Source organism: Dreissena polymorpha, chromosome 1, assembly GCF_020536995.1.
Source record: "Dreissena polymorpha isolate Duluth1 chromosome 1, UMN_Dpol_1.0, whole genome shotgun sequence".
NCBI classification, from domain to species: Eukaryota; Metazoa; Mollusca; class Bivalvia; order Myida; family Dreissenidae; genus Dreissena; species Dreissena polymorpha.
In genome coordinates, this window is record NC_068355.1 from 6,783,635 (window position 1) to 6,805,350 (window position 21,716).

At 36.0% G+C, this 21,716-nt stretch overlaps 2 protein-coding genes across 4 annotated transcripts in view; one reads left to right on the forward strand and one right to left on the reverse strand.

Annotated features, from left to right (window-relative positions):
- Positions 1–10,552, forward strand: part of LOC127869634 (zinc finger protein 83-like) — a 32,010-nt gene extending 21,458 nt beyond the window's left edge. For all 3 annotated transcript variants that reach the window (XM_052412307.1, XM_052412300.1, XM_052412294.1), the window contains exons 8-13: positions 12–299; positions 1,249–1,302; positions 2,513–2,632; positions 6,784–6,906; positions 7,080–7,222; positions 9,318–10,552. In XM_052412307.1, the coding sequence (XP_052268267.1) occupies positions 12–299; positions 1,249–1,302; positions 2,513–2,632; positions 6,784–6,906; positions 7,080–7,222; positions 9,318–9,524 (935 nt within the window). In that variant the 3' untranslated portion in view covers positions 9,525–10,552. The remainder of the gene's footprint in view (positions 1–11; positions 300–1,248; positions 1,303–2,512; positions 2,633–6,783; positions 6,907–7,079; positions 7,223–9,317) is intronic.
- Positions 10,553–10,869: 317 nt separating this feature from the next.
- On the reverse strand, positions 10,870–21,410 carry LOC127869775 (ropporin-1-like protein). Its single transcript, XM_052412439.1, has 6 exons — positions 21,247–21,410; positions 18,213–18,357; positions 17,710–17,833; positions 14,722–14,883; positions 12,244–12,419; positions 10,870–11,108 (listed from the first exon to the last, which is right to left on the reverse strand). Exons 2-6 carry the CDS (start codon positions 18,347–18,349, stop codon positions 11,036–11,038), a joined length of 672 nt encoding a protein of 223 aa, XP_052268399.1. The 5' UTR covers positions 18,350–18,357; positions 21,247–21,410; the 3' UTR covers positions 10,870–11,035.
- Between the last annotated feature and the right edge of the window lie 306 nt (positions 21,411–21,716).

The following is a 21,716-nucleotide window of genomic DNA, read 5'->3' on the forward strand; positions in this document are numbered from 1 at the left end:
TTTTCTTCCAGGCTGCAATCAGAAGTTTGTTTCTAAGAGCAGCGTTTATGTGCACATTAAGAAGCATAAAAACAAGGGCCAAAGAGTGTCAGACAACAACTCGATTGTGTACCATTGCCCCATGGACCAGTGCCAAGAGCAGTACGACTGCAAAACCAAGCTGCGCTCCCACATGCTCAAACACTTCCCCGAAACAATGACACCAGAGGATGCTTTTGGCATTAACATAACTCCACTGTCACAGAATGGCATTGGCCCTAAGAGGACTGTTATCCAACCTGCGGCCGTCAAAGTCAAAAGTAGGATTCTTATACATATGAGCCTTGTTCTGAGAAAACTGGGCTTAATGCATGTGCGTAAAGTGATGTTCCAGATTAGCCTGTGCAGTGCGCACAGGCTAATCAGGGACAACACTTTCCGCCTAAACTTTATTTTCGGTAAGAAGGGACTTCATTTAAACTAAAATTCAATAAAAGCCAAGTGTTGTCCCTGCTTAGCCTGTGCGGACTGCACAGACTAATCTGGGACGAACTTTATGCACATGCATTAAGCCCAGTTTTCTCAGAACGCAGCTCATATTTATGTTGGTTAACTTAGAAATGATTAACATAGGCTAGGACCTCAATATTTTGCTTTCCAAATGAATATATATGCTATACATATACATATTAGTAAAATTTAACTTTACACATTCTTTAGAAAGACATTCTGTATAAACATGTTTTCTCAGTGATGCATGTTAAATATGCTGGCAGCCAAGAGAAGTGATTCTATGATGTACTATGCATCTGTCAGTGGAGACAATCTTGAGCTATTGTTGCCTCTTCTAGTGCATTTAACCCTGTGCATGCTGGGAAATTTGTCGTCTGCTAAAATGTTGTCTGCTAAATTTCTAAAATTAGCATTTTGTTATATTTATTTTGTCAAAGAATACTATCAGAATAGCAAAAAGTTTGGATCCTGATGACAAGCCACGTTCTGTGGAGTCTCATCTGGATCCAAACTGTTTGCAAAGGCCTTCAAAATTCGTTTCCAGCACTGAAAGAGTTAAAGAATCCCCCATTATCAAATATTTTTGTACTTGAAAATTTTGTTGATTGAATCAATATTAATAAAAGGCTCTTATAAAAAAAAATTATATGAAAAATATTTGGGATCGCTTATAAATCAGGAAGTTTATTTAATGGCCGTTCAAAAATTAAAAGCTTTTGGTGGACTTTGATAGCATATTTTGTGTGTATGTTTCAGCCTCCCATGATGGCTCCATAACCATAGACCCGCTGGAGTACATGGCATCAACAGGTAACATTCAGAGTACATTAACCCATTTATGCCTAGTGGACTCTCCCATCCTTCTTAATTGGATCAATTTATTTCCAAAATTAGGGATGTCTAGTATATTTATTTCTATATTTAGAATATTTCTTACAGAAATTCCTTTAAGCAAACAGCGCAGACCCTGATGATGCGGCGTCTTATCACTGATCAGGGTCTACGCTGTTTGCCAAGGCCTTTTTTCAAGACGCTAGGCATAAATGGGTTAACTTAGCTGGTTGTGCCCATACTCTTGTACGTTGGTATAATTAGTCCCCTACCGGTGAAACTGGAGGGGTCTTATGGTTTGCGCTCTGAGCGTCTGTATGTCTGTCACACTTTTCTGGATCCTGAGATAACTTTATAAGTTCTTCATATTTTTTCATGAAACTTGGAACATGGACACATGACAATATGGAGATCATGCACATAATTTCATTTTGTTCCTATGGCAAGAATACTGGTTGCTATGGCAACAAATAGACTAGAAATATTGCTGAAAATGGTGGAGTTTCACCGGTTGGGGACTTATATTGCTTGGCAATAGTCTTGTTTATAGATTAATTATAAGTTACAATGAAACTTTGGAGAACAGTCTGTTGTTTTTAGCTAACCTGAGCCCTAAGTGCTCATGGTGAGCTTTTGTGATTGCCTTTTGTCCGTTGTCTGTCTTGCCTTGTTATCATACTAGATGCCTCATTTATTGTTGGATTTTCATGAAATATGGTCAGAAGATTGTTCACATGATAACAAGTTTATATATCTATAGATAAATAATATCTATATCAAGTTTAAAAATAGTTATGGTTGTTGACAAATTTAGCTGCCAGGGGATGGGGCATTTTTCCTGATATTGCTTTAGTAAAACACTGTTAGCACTCTTAGTCACATTTTAGTCCAGTCTCCATAGAACTTTGCAAGAACATTTGTTCTAAAGATATCTGGGCCAAGTTCAAAAATTGTTCTTGTCTACTGAAAATACATTGCTGCCAGGGGGGCTGGGCATTTTTCCTAATACGGAAACTCTTGTAAACACTCTAGTTGATATTTTGGTTTGATAGTGGTTTCAAAAACATCTCAATATATCTGGGCCTCTGACCCTCTTGTTTTACTCAATAATTATGCTGATCTTGTGTCTGAACATTCGATTTAAGTTGTTACATGAGATTAAATGTTGTACTGTTGTTCGCATGTTCAGTTAATCAGGATGATGGCACAGTAACAAATACACACTACACAGAGGCCTCCAGTGTGTCAACAGCCAGTGAAAAACGGGAACATACGACGCCAGCAAAACGAAGGATTCTAGGAAAGAAAGGTTAATAGTTTGTGCAAATATAGTGATTTTATTTGAAGGCAACTGTTATAAGCATCAATTTTTAGCTCATCTATTTTTTGAAAAAAAATTATGAGCTATTGTCATCACCTTGGCATCGGCGTTGGTGTCGGCGTCCGGTTAAGTTTTGTGTTTAGGTCCACTTTTCTCAGAAAGTATCAATGCTATTGCATTCAAACTTGGTACACTTACTTACTATCATAAGGGGACTGGGCAGGCAAAGTTAGATAACTCTGGCATGCATTTTGACAGAACTATGTGCCCTTTTTATACTAAGAAAATTGAAAATTTTGGTTAAGTTTTGCGTTTAGGTCCACTTATCTCAGAAAGTATCAATGCTATTGCATTCAAACTTGGTACACTTACTAACTATCATGAGGGGACTGGGCAGGCAAAGTTAGATAACTCTGGCATGCATTTTGACAGAATTATGTGCCCTTTTTATACTTAGAAAATTGAAAAATTTTGTTAAGTTTTGTGTTTAGGTCCATTTTATTCCTTAAGTATCAAAGCTATTGCTTTCATACTTGCAACACTTACTTACTATCATAAGGGGACTGTGCAGGCAAAGTAATGTAACTCTGACTGGCATTTTGACAGAATTATGTGCCCTTTTTATACTTAGAAAATTGAACATTTGGTTAAGTTTTGTGTTTAGGTCCACTTTATTCCTACAGTATCAAAGCTATTGCTTTCATACTTGCAACACTTATTAACTATCATAAGGGGACTGTGCAGGCAAAGTTATGTAACTCTGACTGGCATTTGGACGGAATTATGGGCCCTTTATACTTATAAAATTGAAAATTTGGTTAAGTTTTGTGTTTTGGTCCACTTTACCCCTAAAGTATCATAGATATTGCTTTCATTCTTGGAACACTTGCAAACTATCATAAGGGTACAGTAAAAGGACAAGTTGCACAACTCTGGTTGTCATTTTTACGGAATTATGGCCCTTTTTTTACTTAGTAACTTTGAATATATGGTTACATTTTGTGTTTCGATCCTCTTTACTTCTTAAGTATCAAGGCTATTGCTTTCAAACTTCAAATACTTTCATGCTATCATGAGGTTACTGTACCTGGCAAGTTGAATTTTACCTTGACCTTTGAATGACCTTGACTCGCAAGGTCAAATTATTAAATTTTGCTAAAATTGCCATAACTTCTTTATTTATGATTAGATTCGATTGATACTTTGACAAAACTACTCTTACCTGACATACCACAATAGACTCCACCCAAACCATCCCCCGTGCCCTCCCCCCCTCCCCCCACCCCCTAATTTTTTATTTTATTTTTTTATTTTTTATTTTTAAATATCTCAAAAATGACCACCACACCCTCACACTATACCCCCCCCACCCCACCCCACCGGTTAAAAAACACAAATATTTATTTTTATTATTTTATGTTTGAAATACCGTCCAACCATCACACCCAAGAATCCCTCCCCCCACCCGAATCCCCCCCCCCCCCACTAAATATTTTTTTTTTAAGATCATCTCACAAATTACCACCACACCCTCACACTATACCCCCCCCCCCCCCCCCACCCCACCCCCCCCAATTTTTTTTTTTTTTGAAACGGTTAAAAAACACAAATATTTATTTTTATTATTTTATGTTTGAAATACCGTCCAACCATCCCACCCAAGAATCCCCCCCACTCCCCCCCACCCCCGAATTTTTTTTTTTTTTTTGCGTTTTTTTTTTCCGCATTTTTGGAAGATAATGTAATAAATTCCACACCCCTCTTCACTCCACCCCTCCCTCCTTTGTGATTGAAAATGAGAGTCCCTTCACCTTTAAAAAGAAAATAGATAAGCGGTCTGCACCTGCAAGGCGGTGCTCTTGTTTTAACTAGCTGTTATATATTGCCAAAATGCTTAAGTGATTTTTAGGTTGTTACAAACCCAGTTTTTATGCCCCCGAAGGAGGGCATATAGTGATCGGACCGTCCGTCTGTCTGTCTTTCCGTCACACTTTGCATTTAGGTTTCGCATTTAGGTTTCGAAAAATGCTCATAACTTCTATGTCCTTTCACATAGCATCTTGATATTTGGCATGCATGTGTATCTCATGGAGCTGCACATTTTGAGTGGTGAAAGGTCAAGGTCATCCTTAAAGGTCAAAGGTAAAATAATATCTATCAAAGCGGCGCAGTAGGGGGCATTGGGTTTCTGACAAACACATCTCTTGATTTTTGCTTGTTTTACTGCTGCAGGCCTCGACACTAATGGTGGTCAGGGAACCCGAGGCCCCCAGATTTTGGCAAGGGTCACCAGTTGTTTCAAGCTGGGTGATCCTCCCAGAACCCTAAATTTATAGAACCACTTTGTATTGATTGACCATTTGAATCCACGTAATATAATCTTTTATTTCTTATAAGTTTATAAGAAGAACTTCCGAAACGGTAAGTACTGTATTTTAATATCTCGGACCAGTTATTATGTGGTACATGCGCGAAGTATTCCGATTACACGAAGGCTAACAACTGCGTACTGGTAAAGTGAAATCTAGCCTGAGAAGGGAAGTAACTCGTTGTAGATTACTAATCGTTTTTCGCGCCCCCTCAAAAACAAACGAACTCACTTTTAAATGTGATAATGTAAACAAAAAATGTGGAGATACCTCGAGGGTGTTACAGAGCCCGCACCCCAAAAAACAAATGCAGAGCTGTTGGAAACTCTTAGGTGTTACAAGAATGAGAAACGAAATCAGCATTTTCAGGATGCTTGGGCAAAAATCAGGTCTTGGTTATCCTATAATCAAGAGAAAAACACTATGGTATGCACGATTTGCCAGAAATATGACAATGTCAAAGGGGCCATTTGCCACTGGGGGAGTGAAAACTTTAAAAAAAAACAGCCGTCAGAAAACATGCTGAGTCTGAAGGCCAAACAAAAAAATGCTCTGCGATACAAGGCAGGAACTGCCCCTACCAAAAGTACAACAGGTAGCAAAACCATTGGTATTTTAAATAAGGTGGCAATAAATAAGCTACATATCTTTAGACATGCCCATTATGTAGCCAAATTAGGCAGACCATACACTGACTATGTTACAAGACCAGGCTTATGAGCTATTAATGGGTCTGCTTTAAATGGCAACTGAATTTAATATAGGAAATAAAAATGTATACACTACTAGTATGCTTCTTGTACTTATTTGCCCTTACGCTGAGAGTTGCTGTGCGTCGAAACAAGAGGGAACCCTAGTTTGGGTGAGGGTCACCAAAAGTTGAAAGTAGGGTTCCCTCTGGGTACCCTGTCGAAAAGTTAGTGTCAAGGCCTGCGGCTGTATATATTTGCTATATACATTTTTCAATTGCAAAAGTATCTTATTTTCCCCAAAATGTGTACAAACTCTCTATGCAACAAAATTATTTTAGTTATTCCATCATATTAGCTCACCAGAAAACAACATGCAGAGGATGATTTTTTGTGATAGTTTTTGTCTTTCATGAATTGTCAACATTAGCCTTGTGAACACTCTACAGGCAACATTTATTAGCCAATCTTCATGAAACTTGGTCATAAGATTTTTTTCAATTAAATCTTGGTCTTATGGGGTTAAAAAACTAGGTCAGTAAGACAAACAGAAGGAAAAGCTTGTGAACATTCTAGAGGCCACATTTATTGCCCGAGTTTCATGAAATCTAGTCATAACATTTTGTCGCTTGATTGCTTAAGTACTCTAAAAATACTATTTTCATTTTTTGAAGAAAAATGCATGTACAGCATGCACCTGTTTGTAAAAATGTGGGAGATAAAGCAAAATGGAATTTAAAAACTTCTTCTGTGACGACTGAATCTTGAATGCGATTGCGTCATATTAAAGATCTCGTTCTCACGAACACAGCGATATAAAAAACTCATTTTTGAAAAAAATGAAGATAGAGCACTATAGCAAAAAAGCGACGATATTTTGTCCTTACGAAATTTCAGCAGTGCATAAAACTGGGTCTCAATGGGTCAAAAACTAGTTTGCAAAGTCAAATAAAAGACCAAGCTTGCGGACATGGTAATCGTTTATTTTTTTGCCTAAACTTCATGAAACTTGGTAAGAATATTTGTCCCTATAATATCTTAGGGTTTATCAGATATCTTCATTGTAAAATGTTGTGTGCAGATTCTGGTGAGCCAGAGCCCATGAGTTCTGCCCGGACGGACTATGCAGGCAACAAGCTGCTGAGTGAGAAGGCTAAGAAGAGGCAGAAACTGCTCAGGGAAAAGGCAGGCAACTCAAGTGAAGGTGAACCACTCTTGTAGTCAAGAGAGACAAAATGGAAAATATATCAGTCTTTACTCCATTAACAATAACATGCACGTTTCATTGCAATATTTGTATTTTATAAGAGATGAGATTTGTGCTGATACACATGTTCAGTTATTAACGCAATGCGATCCTTGTATCCTTTGTTTCAGAAGGTACCGAGTTGAGCACTTCCCTGACTGATGAGACCTCAACACCCACGGACACACTGGAGACGGACACGTTGAGGTCTCATGGGATCACGTTCAGAGACCCGGAGACCGGCGTGCTGTACGTGCAGATGCAGCTCCTCCAGGTACACGGGCTCTGCAGTCTCGCAGACAGGAGACAGTCTCCATCTCACTTGGAGACTCGGCTTAGAGAGTTTCTTTAAGTGATATCATGGGCATTTTTAACCAGGTTTTCCGAAGGAAAAAACTGGTTATTAGATTGGCGAATGCGGGCGGGCTGGCTGGCTGGCGGGCTGGCTGGCTGGCTGGCGGGCTGGCGGAATAAGCTTGTCCGGGCCATAACTATGTCGTTCATTGTCAGATTTTAAAATCATTTGGCACATTTGTTCACCATCATTGGACGGTGTGTCGCGCGAAATAATTACGTCGATATCTCCAAGGTCAAGGTCACACTTTGAGTTCAAAGGTCAAAAATGGCCATAAATGAGCTTGTCCGAGCCATATCTATGTCGTTCATCGTCAGATTTTAAAATCATTTGGCACATTTGTTCACCATCATTGGACGGCGTGTCGCGCGAAATAATTACGTCGATATCTCCAAGGTCAAGGTCACACTTTGAGTTCAAAGGTCAAAAATGGCCATAAATGAGCTTGTCCTGGCCATAACTATGTCATTCATTGTGAGATTTTAAAATCATTTGGCACATTTGTTCACCATCATGGGACGGTGTGTCCCACGAAAGAATCACGTCAATATCTCCAATGTCAAGGTCGCCACGACTAAAAATATATTTAAAAAAAAAAAAAAAACTTACAAAGGGGGTTAATTTTTTTTGGTCATTTCAAAAGTTCAGTTTGAGTTTTCTCCCTTTATCAGATTTTTTTTTCACAATGAAAACCTGGTTTTGTGACAATTTTGTCCCTTGTTCACTGTTGAATTGAGCTGCAACTCATCTTGCTACAAGTTGTTTATAATAAATAAAAATTATATTCGATATTTTACATGACTCACCCAGTCTCTAAGCCGAAATGATCCCTAAAACAAAATAGTGTCTTTGTGTCGTATGAACAAATCTGCACTAAAACTGAATTTAGATTCACATCGTAAATCAAATCATTTCTGTCGTCAGTTGTCAAAACGAAAGTACGGTTGATATTCAAATGCATTATTTTTCACTTTCTGGGATATTGATTTAGTATGTTGATGCTTCATTAACAAATACAAGTGTATATGAAGTGAAAACACCGAAAATAAACAACGGTTGTGATAGACACCTACATGTATTAACTGTTAGATGCCCAAGATATCACTTTAACAGATATGGGCTTTAGCATAACATTTTCAGAGATATTTTATTAGGGCATAATAAACGGTTCCGGTTCAGAAGAAAAATACTTCGTGTTTATAATTGTGAATAGCTTGCGTATTACAGTTGAAAACCAGTTCATGTACCTAAGACATGAGCAACATTTAGAAATCCCAAACAATATGTGCTGATGTGTTAATAAAGCACATAGCTGACTTTTGTTTCTTAAAAAATACAATTACAGTTGTCGTTTTCGGCATAGCACTTTGAATGATGTTTTGTTTCTAAGAATTGTAAGCTATTGTCAATACTGTAGTTTGACAAGTTCAGAATATGTTCCAGATTGACAAATTTTGTAGTTGTGGGTTCAAAGAGATTTAATTTCATTCTCATGTTTGTATTTGCTGTTCTTATTTGATTTTAGTTCCATAAAGTATCTCCAGATATTAATTGAAACTCTATGTTTACAGATTTTCATTACAAAAGTAATCAAATTATATAACATGAGAAGTTTGTACTAAATTAGTTCTAAATGTGCATGCTGTTTTTTCCATAATTTAGCAGTTTATTACTAGTATTCAACAATCGTAAACAGCATATTAATTGTTTTGTCTGCTAGGTGACAAGAAAGGTTTCGTATATTAGTAATCAATTGATCATCATTCAGGGAACATTACGCTTTATGAAGATCCCTAAAGTTTCATCCCAGATTAGCCTGTACAGTCCATACAGGCTGATCACGGAAAACTTAAATGAACATTTTTGTTCAAGTCATAAGGCTGAAAGTGTTTTCCTTGAAAAGCCTATTAAAACTGCAAGGGCTCATCTCAGACAACACTTGATGCACATGCATTAAACCCAGAACAAGACTATTGCAGTTCACAACTTTATCATTTCCATGTTGTTGTTTCAGGATGACCCTCCGCACCCTGACCTCTACTCAGATGAGCACATGATGACCTCCCAGCTGGACATGACCTCGGTCTCCCAGGACAACGGGAACCAGGCAGAGTTTGTGGGCTCTACCATCAACCTGCAGGATCTGGTGGGGCTTCACCAGACCACTCACTCCATAGCGGAGAAAGATCTGTATGGGGAGGTCCCTATTTTGAATGCTTGATAGGCCCTGATAAATACCTCAGATGTCTCCATATTGAACACTGGTTGCAAGGACATGAAAAATAGACCTGTATGGGAGGTTTCTTTATTGAAAGTCTCAAAATATATCTCTTTGGATGATCCCATATTAAAAATTTGATTTATCCAGATACAGAATTGTATCGAGATGTCTCCGTATTATGGACAAATATTTAGTTTATAAAGTCTAAGAAGATAAATTAATGTTTAAGTTTTCCCTATGGTGCTTTGTACTATCAGATTTATGCCTCGCTTCCAAGCTTTTGTTTCCAGTGTTGTGAATTGCTTATGTGTTGTTTTGCTACAGGAAACCTTAGACAGTATACATCTTTAATCATAAAAGTGATGAGTATAATAAAAGTATTCATAACAATATAATTTTGTTAAGCAGCTATATTAATGTATGTTTATGAGCTTGCAGGTATTATCTTTTATCACATGCCATACCCCGTTTGCCATGTTTTATAACCATAACATATTTTTTTTATATTACACATGTGTAATACAACATTTTTAAGCGTTTTCATTGGCTTTGTTTTCGCTTATTGACCAATCGCATTTTGTTATTTTGCTGAAATGACGTTGCAATGTCAAATGACGTCACGAAATGTAAACATCATTCGGAATTTATCATTATGTGTGCGTAAATATTTATTTAATTTGCTCATTTAAAAGCATGTGATAAAAAAGATCTGACACTTGTTGTCATATCATACATATTTAATTAAACTCCAAAGGCTCGCTTACTAACAAAATTCCTGAACTCTAATAAAATATGGTATGATATGACAACTCGTGTCAGATCCTATATATGTATCTATCATAACTTACATTTGTTATAACTGTGTATTTGTGAAGAAAAATAAGTTCTCCTTATGTTGTTACTGGTATTTTTGTACGACGAACAAAAACGATGCGTTTTATGAGAATTACTTGGGTTTTTCAGTTGCATTTGTTATTATAGTATTGTGACTGTTGTCAATATGTTATGATTAAAACTGGTATAGCTGACTGGGTTTTCTTTCTTTGTGTAGAATGCCTCTACCCTGCTTGTTTTTAGAACCTGTAGCATTTCAGCATATTGGCAGCCCAGCACACATTAACAGACTTTCCGATGTGACAAGCGGGATAAAATTCATTGACCATTTCAACAAATATGGATAATAACCCTTATTCCTAGTTGAATAGGTTACGAAGTTTGAAACATCGCCAGACTAAATTTGTTATGTAAGGCTACCATTGCAGACTATTCTTGTCTGCAATGTGTCTCTGTAACAATCAGCCACAATTTTGCTGCAGCAAATAAAATTTAAAACCGAAATATCAGGAAATGTGCTAATTACTTTATTTACAATTAAAACATGTGGACAGAACAAAAGGCAATATCATAAGCAAACATTACACATTCCTTTTTTTAACAACTGGAGAGATTAAAACAGACTGTAACAAGTACGCATAATACAACAATGTCCGTAGTGAGATTGTAAATGCTATCTACACTGATCCCATTTTGGGGCATTCAGGACTAAGGAAGTTTCTTGGCATCACATAATTGGACTGCTTTTCTCTGAAAAAGAAATAATGGTGTAAAGAATGTCACCCATAAGAAACTATTCAAAAAGGGGCATAACAAAAACAAAATTCACAAATGCACAACTTCATCTCATAAGAAATAATTCCTTCAAAATTGTAAAGTGTAGTAGAATGCTTGCCAACAACTTAAAGAGTCTACACACAGACGGATGGTTATACAAACGGATGCCCATGCTAATTCAAGTATTCCCAGCTTTAATCCATTTATTCCTAGTGGACTCTCCCATCCTAAATTGGATCAATTTATTTCCAAAATAAGGGATGGCTAGTATATTTATTTCTATATTTAGAATATTTCTTACAGAAATTCCTTTAAGCAAACAGCGCAGACCCAGATGAGACGCCGAATCATGAGGCGTCTCATCTGGGTCTACGCTGTTTGGCAAGGCCTTTTTTTTAGACGCTAGGCATAAATGGGTTAAGTTTCAATTCAACAGGTATCATAAAGGACAACAAACAACTGACATGGTAAACACAATAATCTATATAAATAAAATGTGATCCAAATTAGTTCTGGTGACTCTACAATAGCTACCATTTTTGAGATACCGGTAAATGTATGTTTATAAAAATTATTTGGTCTGGGAATGAACCCTGAGATGAGATTAAAATAAGAGTTTTTCCTTATTAGAACATATTTGAATATACAATTGATCTACATCCAAATGTCAGAATTGATTATTTGAGCGACTGGGACAAACTGTATCACCCCTGGCAGTAATAAAACAATGATCTTGTTAATTATTGACCATTGTAATCAAAACATGCACTTATACACATAAACATCTGCATGAAACTTGAATGCAAATTTGTAGTTGCACTAGCCTATGTTTTAATTAAGAATATCAAGTATTTTCTTTACAAATTGTGTGTGTGAATATTTGTACTGATACGGTTTGTAAAATTCAAAAATTCGTTTCCATCCCTTATAATAATTGCTAATAAATGTTAACATTTAGTAGCTTATGTTCAAAACAGACATGATAGACTAAACCAGAAAATTATTGTGTATTCCTTCACTAAACATTCACAGATTAGGACACTGGGCATTAGTCAGTTGTAAACAATTGTGGTTCAACAGTAACTTTCCACATATATCAAGTACTTACACATCATATTGTAAGAAGTTGAAAACTTCGTTGATTTGTGTCTGTGATATTTCCCCGTCTATCTGGGCCAGGTAGGTGTAGATGTCCTTGAAGAGAGGGTAGGGGATCTTGGCTGACCCCCCTTCTGGCTCTGCAGTCAATATCTCACACACTGTCTTCATGGCTTGGGTTATGTTCTGCAATATGGAATCACTAAAGGATAAAATTCAAAATATATACCATTCAAAGGGATTCATGGTTAACCCATTACTAGAAAAGCTTACATTAAAAAAACAACCAGCATTTCAGGTTGTAGTGGTGTCTGCCTAAGTACATAACCCAAGAAAGTGTGAGTAGGTTAACCAACATGCTATGACTGCCACTTGGTTAAAAAACGTTGAACAACCAGTTAAAAAAAAGTCAAAATACTATGACTGCCACTTGGTTAAAAAACGTTGAACAACCAGTTTAAAAAAAGTCAAAATACTATGACTGCCACTTGGTTAAAAAACGTTGAACAACCAGTTTAAAAAAAGTCAAAATACTATGACTGCCACTTGGTTAAAAAACGTTGAACAACCAGTTTAAAAAAAGTCAAAAAACTATGACTGCCACTTGGTTAAAAAACGTTGAACAACCAGTTTAAACAAGGGCTGTTTGTAAAACATGCATGCCCCCAATACGGGCTGTCTGTTGTAGTGGCAGCCATAGTGTGAATACGTTTTTTGTCAATGTGACCTTGACCTTTGACCTAGTGACCTCAAAATCAATAGGGGTCATCTGCGAGTCATGATGAATGTACCTATGTAGTATCATGATCCTAGGCAAAAGCGTTCTTGAGTTATCATCCGGAAACAATTTTACTGTTTCGGGTCACCGTGACCTTTGACCTAGTGACCTGAAAATCAATATGGGTCATCTGCGAGTCATGATCAATGTACCTATTAAGTTTCATGATCCTAGGGGTAAGCGTTCTCAAGTTATCATCCAAAAACCATTTTACTATTTCGGGTCACCGTGACCTTGACCTTTGACCTAGTGACCTCAAAATCAATAGGGGTCATCTGTGAGTCATGATCTATCTAACGATGGAGTTTCATGATCATAGGCGTATGCGTTCTTGAGTTATCATCCGGAAACCATTTTACTATTTCCGGTCACCGTGACCTTGACCTTTGACCTATTGACCTCAAAATCAATAGGGGTCATCTGCGAGTCATGATCAATCTACCTATGAAGTTTCATGATCCTAGGAGTATGCGTTCTTGAGTTATCATCTGGAAACCATTTTACTATTTTGGGTCACCATGACCTTGACCTTTGACCTAGTGACCTCAAAATCAATAGGGGTCATCTGCGAGTCATGATCTATCTAACGATGAAGTTTCATGATCCTAGGCGTATGCGTTCTTGAGTTATCATCCGGAAACCATTTTACTATTCCGGGTCAACATGACCTTGACCTTTGACCTAGTGACCTCAAAATCAATAGGGGTCATCTGCGAGTCGTGATCAATCTTACTATGAAGTTTCATGATCCTAGGCCCAAGCGTTCTTGAGTTATCATCCGGAAACCACCTGGTGGACCGACCGACAGACCGACCGACATGTGCAAAGCAATATACCCCCTCTTCTTCGAAGGGGGGCATAAAAAAGTCAAAAAGACAAATTCTTAATTTTAAATGATTTACAATAATTTTATATATCAAGAACATTATATATCAAGAACATGCCAATAATACTATTTACGATATTGGTCATACAATTCTTTCAATTTAATATATTGAGTAAACATCCTATAAATCTGTCCATAATTGAAAGTTGAGAACCATAGCCCCTGTCAGTCAGTCCTTAATAGTAGTATAAATCCATAATTGATGAGGTATACATTTCAATGAGTAAACCATATTAGGGACCAACACACTATAATTATCAAGCTACTGAGGCTAGAGTTATAGTTGGAATATTAAAACAAACTAATATAATTTTCAGTGGAACTTTTAGATTTGTTCTAGTTATTGAAGGTTATCCAGTACTTGATGCGGGAGTTAAAGAAGATATAAATATTTGAGTGTTAATTTGGATTTGTAGTCAAATTCAACGGTATTGAAGTCAAATCACAGTTGCCAGTTAACCGACTAGCACTGCTCCTGGGTAGGCTGGTTTACAAGCACTAAATGTACATACATAAACAGTAAATAATAACTGCCTCAATTAAATAAAACTCAACAGTCGTGAGTATGAGAAAATACCCAATAAATGTCCATCGCCAACAATTGAGCTGTGTCATGCAAAAATGGGTCTAATGCTGCAATCAGGCAGTCTGGTCAAGAGTAACCCTGTCTGCTTACGAGACCATGAAACCTTGTGTAACTTTATAGAGGACAGCATAGCTCTTGAACAAACTGCTCGACTGGAATGTGTAGGCTGGTCTGGAGCTATGCTAGTGCCATATTGCATAAGACCCATTTCCGGATCACACTTCCAATTTTAACTTACATCAGCAACTGCTGAGCAAGCCAGAGCAAAGAACTTGTTCCACTCCACATCCCCTCCAAAGCTACCGATTCGCACAAGATCATCAAACTGCTCCTTGGGTAGTGCAATGTCTGTCCACTTCTCCTCAATTTGTCTCAGGGGCACTGTCTTTTTGGGACCCAGCTAATATTTTGAAAACACAATTCAAGAACATTATAAAACTGTTATTGATGAATTAAAAGACAAGCCTTTATTCTATACCACAATAGACCCTTTTCACAATAGGCCGAAATTGATAAGAGCGCAAAGTCATGTGACTCGCATTACTCCAGAACGAGGCTGAACGTGTATAAATTTCCAATAGTCCCGCGCAAGGCCGCATCTGATTTCAACCTTTCACTCTTTTGAAAATTCGGTGATGTAACGACTTAAAAACACAATATGACATTGTCAGAATAAGTTAAATAAATATGCACTTCACATTATAAGTGTCAATACATTAAATAAATTGTCTTGGTTAAAGTAATCCCCTACTTATTTTTCTCCATTTTTCACACATTTGACACGCTTTGTTAGAGCTTTTTTATCGCGCTGTTTGAATAAAGGTTTATCTTGTTTATTGATACATCTGTGGTTTGATAGCCCCTGTGTTCCAGATAAACTCATTATCTCGTTATGATCAGATACTGTGCCGAAAAATACTAAATAACAGCATGGTGTCATAAACCACCCAAGGTAGATGCCTGGTAATTGAACACCATGGATGGTACCCCATACTAAATACTGTATATATATTAGCCAGTTTAATCATAATAATACAGTGAATGCTGGACATTCGTCCTAGCCTATTTTTCACAAAGGCGGACATTCGTTCCTTTGTTTTTTGACAACCTGAACATTCGTGCCTTCGTTATTTTGACAATGCAAATAATGGTTCCTACATAATTTTGACAGCCCGGACATTCGTTCTTTCGTTATTTGGATAGCCCGAAGATTCATACCTGAATAATTGCTATCCCGGTCATTATTATCACATTTTATCAAAATAATATGATATCGACACTCTGGGCATTTTATCCGTTATTTTAATATTTCGTTATTAAAATACATGTACATGTAGTTAAAAAAAATCTCATATTTTGTGATATACTTTATATTGTTGTAAGATTTTATCGCGATCATGAGAATGATAACATTAAAACATAATCGAATATATGGACTTACACTGAGATCTGTAATTTGCCAAACATTGCAGAAATCTGGGCGTTAAAACTATGTAGGAATATATATATCTGGTATGTCAAAATAATGTTGGAATGATTGTGTGGGATGTCTAGATAGCGTGGGAATGAATGTCCGGATAGTAAAAACAAAGTATGAACGAATGTCCGCCTTGTTAAAATTAGCGTTGGAACGATTTTCCTTGTCAAAGAATGTTCGGATACATAAATAAGTGCTTAATACTTATAAATACATTTGAAACATTTATTTGCTTTTATGCTAAACACGAAACCTATCTAGCGGGTACCGCTAAAATAAAACTCCGTCTTAACACGGTCTTATAAATAGTGTTCGTTAGTGTATGAAAGAACACAATTAAAACAAGCATTTTCATTGACCACAACAGGGTTAAAGAATGTTTCCGAAAAATAAAGACACACACACACAAGAGATTTTTGACATGATGTGACATATAGTTATCACTTATAATCACGTTTAAAGAGAAATCAAGGTGCATGCATAGACAGTTCAGTTTGCTCCATGTTCGTTTTTTCACCTGTATAAAAGAATTCTTCAATATTGTCTTTCACTGTAAAAAAAACCATTTATTACAGTTAAACGAAAAATGACACAACATTTCATGTGCTTTACATTTTCTATTGCTTTCTCTTATGACACACACATTTTACACGTTCGATCGTTCGTGAAAAATATTACAGACTGACAAAGATTTCTTTGAGTATTTAAGTTATATAATAACGTTTTGTATTATACGACTTTTGTATATCTTTGTTTTGTGCAATTATCAATGTTTATTCTACAGATCACATTTGCTCTGATGACAATGGGTATCTTGAATTTGAATCAAGATTAAATAAAATGTATACGGTATATTTCTACACTAGTGGTACTATATACTATGGCTTTGAAATATGACTTAGGTGTGAGAATGTTTATGTCATAACCCCTCATCAAATTATTATTAAACAACACATCCATGTATACATATGTTTGCCGTAATTGTAACCAGTGTCAGTGCTCATGAAAATTGCGAATGTAATTAATAAAATTCAACTGGTTTATAATCATCGATATATGCTCTGCCAAATCTATACACGTTCAGCCTCGTTCTGAAATTCGACGAGTCACGTGATATATTAAAAAATAGCAACAGCGGTAGTATTGTGAAACTGGTCTTTTAAACAGACGCAATATGAATTACATAACAGACTACTACAATACCAATGTAATTACACTTAATCATGAAAGAAAAAAATCATGATACTGTGTCAGTGATATATCAATATCTTCACCATAAGTATAAGTTTTTCCAATGTATGTTTCTTAGTTGTTGACTATTCCTTTTGTGAATGTGATAAACAAACCTTATTGTATGAACTGTAATGATCTTGTAAAATATTGGGTGTAAAACAATATTTGCGCATGTTTAGACAAATTGTTTATTTATTAATACTCAGAAAGTAAACAGACATGAATCACTAGAGTAATCATAGTTTGTAAGATATGTTAGATATTTGTACATGTGAAGTTTCGCAAACATGTCAAAGATTGAGGTTTATATAGTTAACGTATTTGGATTATTATATTGTATTTTATGTGTTGTTAAAATAAAAAGATAAAGTCTTCCAACATTATTAAAGATGCATTTACTTAAATATCTTCCTGGTGTGATTTCCATATCCCTGACAACTGGTACATAACGAAAAACGAATTAAAAATATACTCCAGCAGTGGTGTAAATATTTTCAGACCATTACAACAAGCTACCTGTTTGTTGAGCACCCTTAGAAGTCCAGGCGTGAGTCCTGTGTCTGTCTTCTGTGTGGCCACAGGCATCTCCAGCCTCTCCTTCACAGGGGGCATCTCACCTTTGGACATTGCCTTGAAGTACCTGGACATGAACAGCCATAAGAATAAAGTGCATGAAGTTACTAAATGTGGATACCAAGAAGTACCATTATATGCAAATCATAATTTTAAGCAAAATAAAACATCTTTATATATATTCTTTTAATAATTTAAGTTGATACTGAACTGTGAAACTATACATGCATGATAAATTTAAGTTTAGTCTGTAAGTTATGACAGTAATGATCAAATGTATTTATAATTCCTAATAATTCTTCAATTAATTTAGGTTGATTACACATGAGGACACCTGTCACTACAATTAGTAAATAAAGCCTTATAATATAGATGTTCCGGGTTATAACAAACAACTACATGTACTACAAAAGAGCATTTAATTCCAAGTATTGGCCATAACTTACGCAGCAGACCAGCTGAGCACATCTGTAGGCTGTGTCCTGATGGCAGCTTTGGTGAACTGTTTGAGGATGTCAGGCAATGCAGGAGGGATGTTAATCTGCTGAGAGCAGTAGTAGGGCTCATCAGGATTCCCAGGCATGACTGTTGCTGAAAAACAAAATCATGCTACAAGAATATGTACAGTGTACTAAGATGTCTTTTTTTATCAATTTGCAAGGTGCCTGACAATGCCATTCAAGAGGTACAAGGTCCAAGAAAAATTCCATAATACTAGTAAAAATAATTGGGAATTTATTTTTGTTTACATTCAAAATTGAAGTTTATATCCTTTTATTGCAAACCCAAATTAATTTCTTTTTTTCCACAAACATAAAAAGGGCTAGAATTGTTTAACTTTTTTATTGTTATTCAATATCATTAAAAGTGGTCAACGGGATCAAAAACTTAACCTGATATGAAATAGAAAAGTTAATAGTCAACATCACACATTAAGCTAGGTCAGGTAAGTGTAAACAAAAAACTATTTCTATGAATTATTATTCTCTTTTTTTAATAGTTCCATTCAGGCTTACATTCAGCCACCCAATATGTAATAAATCTGATAATATTTGACTAAAACATAATATTATGTGTTAAGAAAAATTGTCTCATTGATCTTGTTTTTCTTATTTGTTCCAAACATGTAAAATCAACACATGTCACTTTTTAAAGGATTTATCTTTTACTGCTATTAAATGTGAATTGTGATGCTAAAAGGTTAATTTCTATTTTGGTTTAAATGTTTTCTTCATACTTTTTAGCCAAGTGGAGGTGTGAAGCTCTTTTTAGAATTAGTTTAAATAATCCAACTCCTGGCTATTGACCCACCGGGTCGCTGGAAGTTGCAACTGCCTGGAATCTATGCAGCACTTTAATCAGTTATATTAGTAAACTATTTTTTGGCATAAATAAACACAGACAGATCATGCACATATCGCTAATTGTGCAAATTAAAACAACTTACATGATATGTGGTGATCCCATAATATTGATTTTAAATTAAATTAATCCAATCTGTCAATGGTTCATTTAAATGTGTTTTTTTGCAATTGACAAAGCTGAGTATACCATATGAGAAGTTAAACCTCACTTTTATTCACAATGCTAAACTCCAATAGGCCATCGTGACATAGAAATACTGTCAGACCCAGCAGGAAAAAATTTACTGTCCAAAAAATACTGTCGCCCACTACCTTAGCAATCACATGCCACCAGCGGGAAAAAATAACTGTCCAAAAAATACTGTCGCCGCTACCTTAAAAAACCACCACGTCCATATTGTTGTCCCAAAATGTTTCGTCACCGAAATGTCACACCAGTACGTCATAAATTGCGTAATCAAGTGATGAAAATAAAATACGGAAAGCTGCTTTGGTAATATATTTTTAAAGAAATAATTGACGACTAAGAAAATTGATGGGATAAATTGATTACTAGGTCGGTTCCGAATAAAGCGAAGTTCATTTTTGCTCGGCCTAAAAATCTGAACCACTCAACATATAAATGGTCCTTCATTGCTGAAATTAAATACAACAAGCAAATTCATTGAATTGATAACTCCCGCCAATATTCTTCTGGACACAAAAGTTTTCTACATGGATGGACAACGCCAACGTGCATCATCCTCTTATCCATATATATACTCATACCAAGTCTTAATGAAATCCGTCAAAGCACTTAGCTTCCAAGATCCAGACACACAAAAAAAGCATTTTTTTCAAGATACAAAGGGTCATAACTCCTTTATTATCCAATGGTGTACAATGCCATTTGCATCATCCTCTTATCAATATGTATTATCATACCAAGTTTCAATGAAATCCGCCAAAGCACTTCCAAGATATGGCTCCGGACACAAAAGTATCGGACGAACGGATGGAAAGACGGACAACACCAAAACAATATCCCTCTGCCTATGGCGGGGGGATAATTATTGAATATTAAAACTGTTAATGGTTCATATAAATTGTTCATGTTTGAAAAGTTTATTCCGTATAATTAAATAAATATTACATGTCTGACAGGGTGGCAGTAAATTTGTCAACTTTCATAAAAATACTCCGCCTTGGTTGACAGTATTTCCTCATGTTGAGAAATTTACTGTCACCCTGTCAGACATGTAATATTTTTATAATATATGCTAACTATCTCTGGAATCCTCCACAAAATAGATCTTGTGTCTGATCAACCAATCGTAAAACATTGACTATCTCTGGAACCTCCATAAAATAGAGTGAATCATCAATTCAAAACCTGGGCTTTTTGGTTTGATAACCTTTTCTGTATGAAGTTTAAAGCTTACCAATGACTCGCAAATAGATGTTGTGATACCACTTAACCAGGTATTGTGTTTGTTGCGATGTATAAGGTTGATTGAACATTCAACTCGATTGTATAGACAAATGTGATACATTATTTTATACATGACAAAAGTGGTTGTCAGGAAGAGCTCTGAGATATACGTATGTACTCATAAAAGCTCAGAGCATTCAAGAACTCAGAGCTCAACAAAAACATGATTAAACCCTCGCTGTATGTCTTGTGTTCTACAAGTGTTGTGCCAAATAGTTTGGCTATTCCTTCCTATCCATAAATAAAGGACTGCATGGTATAATAAGGTTTCGCTTCTGCTGGTGTTGCTTAAGGTTCATTCTGTCATCTGTGTATACTTGGCAGTTCCAATCAAGAAGCATATCAATGTCATAAAAAATCAAACAACGAACAGCATAAAAAATTTAACAGAATAAATGTTCTATATTTTAACAATTAAATGAAATATATGTATTAATGCACTTCACTGCATCATATTTTTATTTTATTGTAATCAAATTGCTTATGCAAATAAAAGACGCCGAACTAAATTAACAGGTTCGAACTGTAATGTGTACGAATAATGGAACTACATCACTATACTGAAAGTTTCTATACAAGCATAGTTACAATAAACACTACAATGCTTAACAGATTATATGACTGATCACTCATCGATTCACTTACCAGATATCAACAATTGCGTTCACGATCAAAATATGTTGTAATGCTTTTTCGACTGCGAAATCTAATTTAGACGATGTTTTGTTGTTATTGACAACCTCATGCGCAATCCAGCGCGCACTCGTTTTCCGGTTGGTGTATTATTCGGCCTCCTGAACAGAATGGATCGCGTACCGAAATCCCCATGTTACCGGGTGTAACGCACGATTGGGTGTAACGGTGATACATGGGGAATAGGACAATTCACCCCCAAGACAATTCACCCCCAGGAGACAACTCACCCCCTAGACAATTCACCCCTGCTCCCTGGACAATTCACCCCCAGATATTTTGTTGTTGTTTTCTTTTGCTGTTTGTTTAGGATTTAGTAATTACGAATATCTGTTTTCTAAGGATAGTTATTTGTATTCTATTTGATTTTTATGAAGTTCGAATAAAAGCATATTAAGATGTTCTCAGAATGTCTTTCTTTT

Excerpts from the sequence above, each read along its gene's own strand:
- LOC127869775 (XM_052412439.1), bottom strand. The coding sequence starts at position 18,349 with ATGCCTGGGAATCCTGATGAGCCCTACTACTGCTCTCAGCAGATTAAC. Across the intron at positions 17,834-18,212 it reads GTGCTCAGCTGGTCTGCTGC|GTACTTCAAGGCAATGTCCA; the intron begins GTAAGTTATGGC and ends GTTCATGTCCAG. Across the intron at positions 12,420-14,721 it reads CTTGCTCAGCAGTTGCTGAT|AACATAACCCAAGCCATGAA; the intron begins GTAAGTTAAAAT and ends TCCATATTGCAG.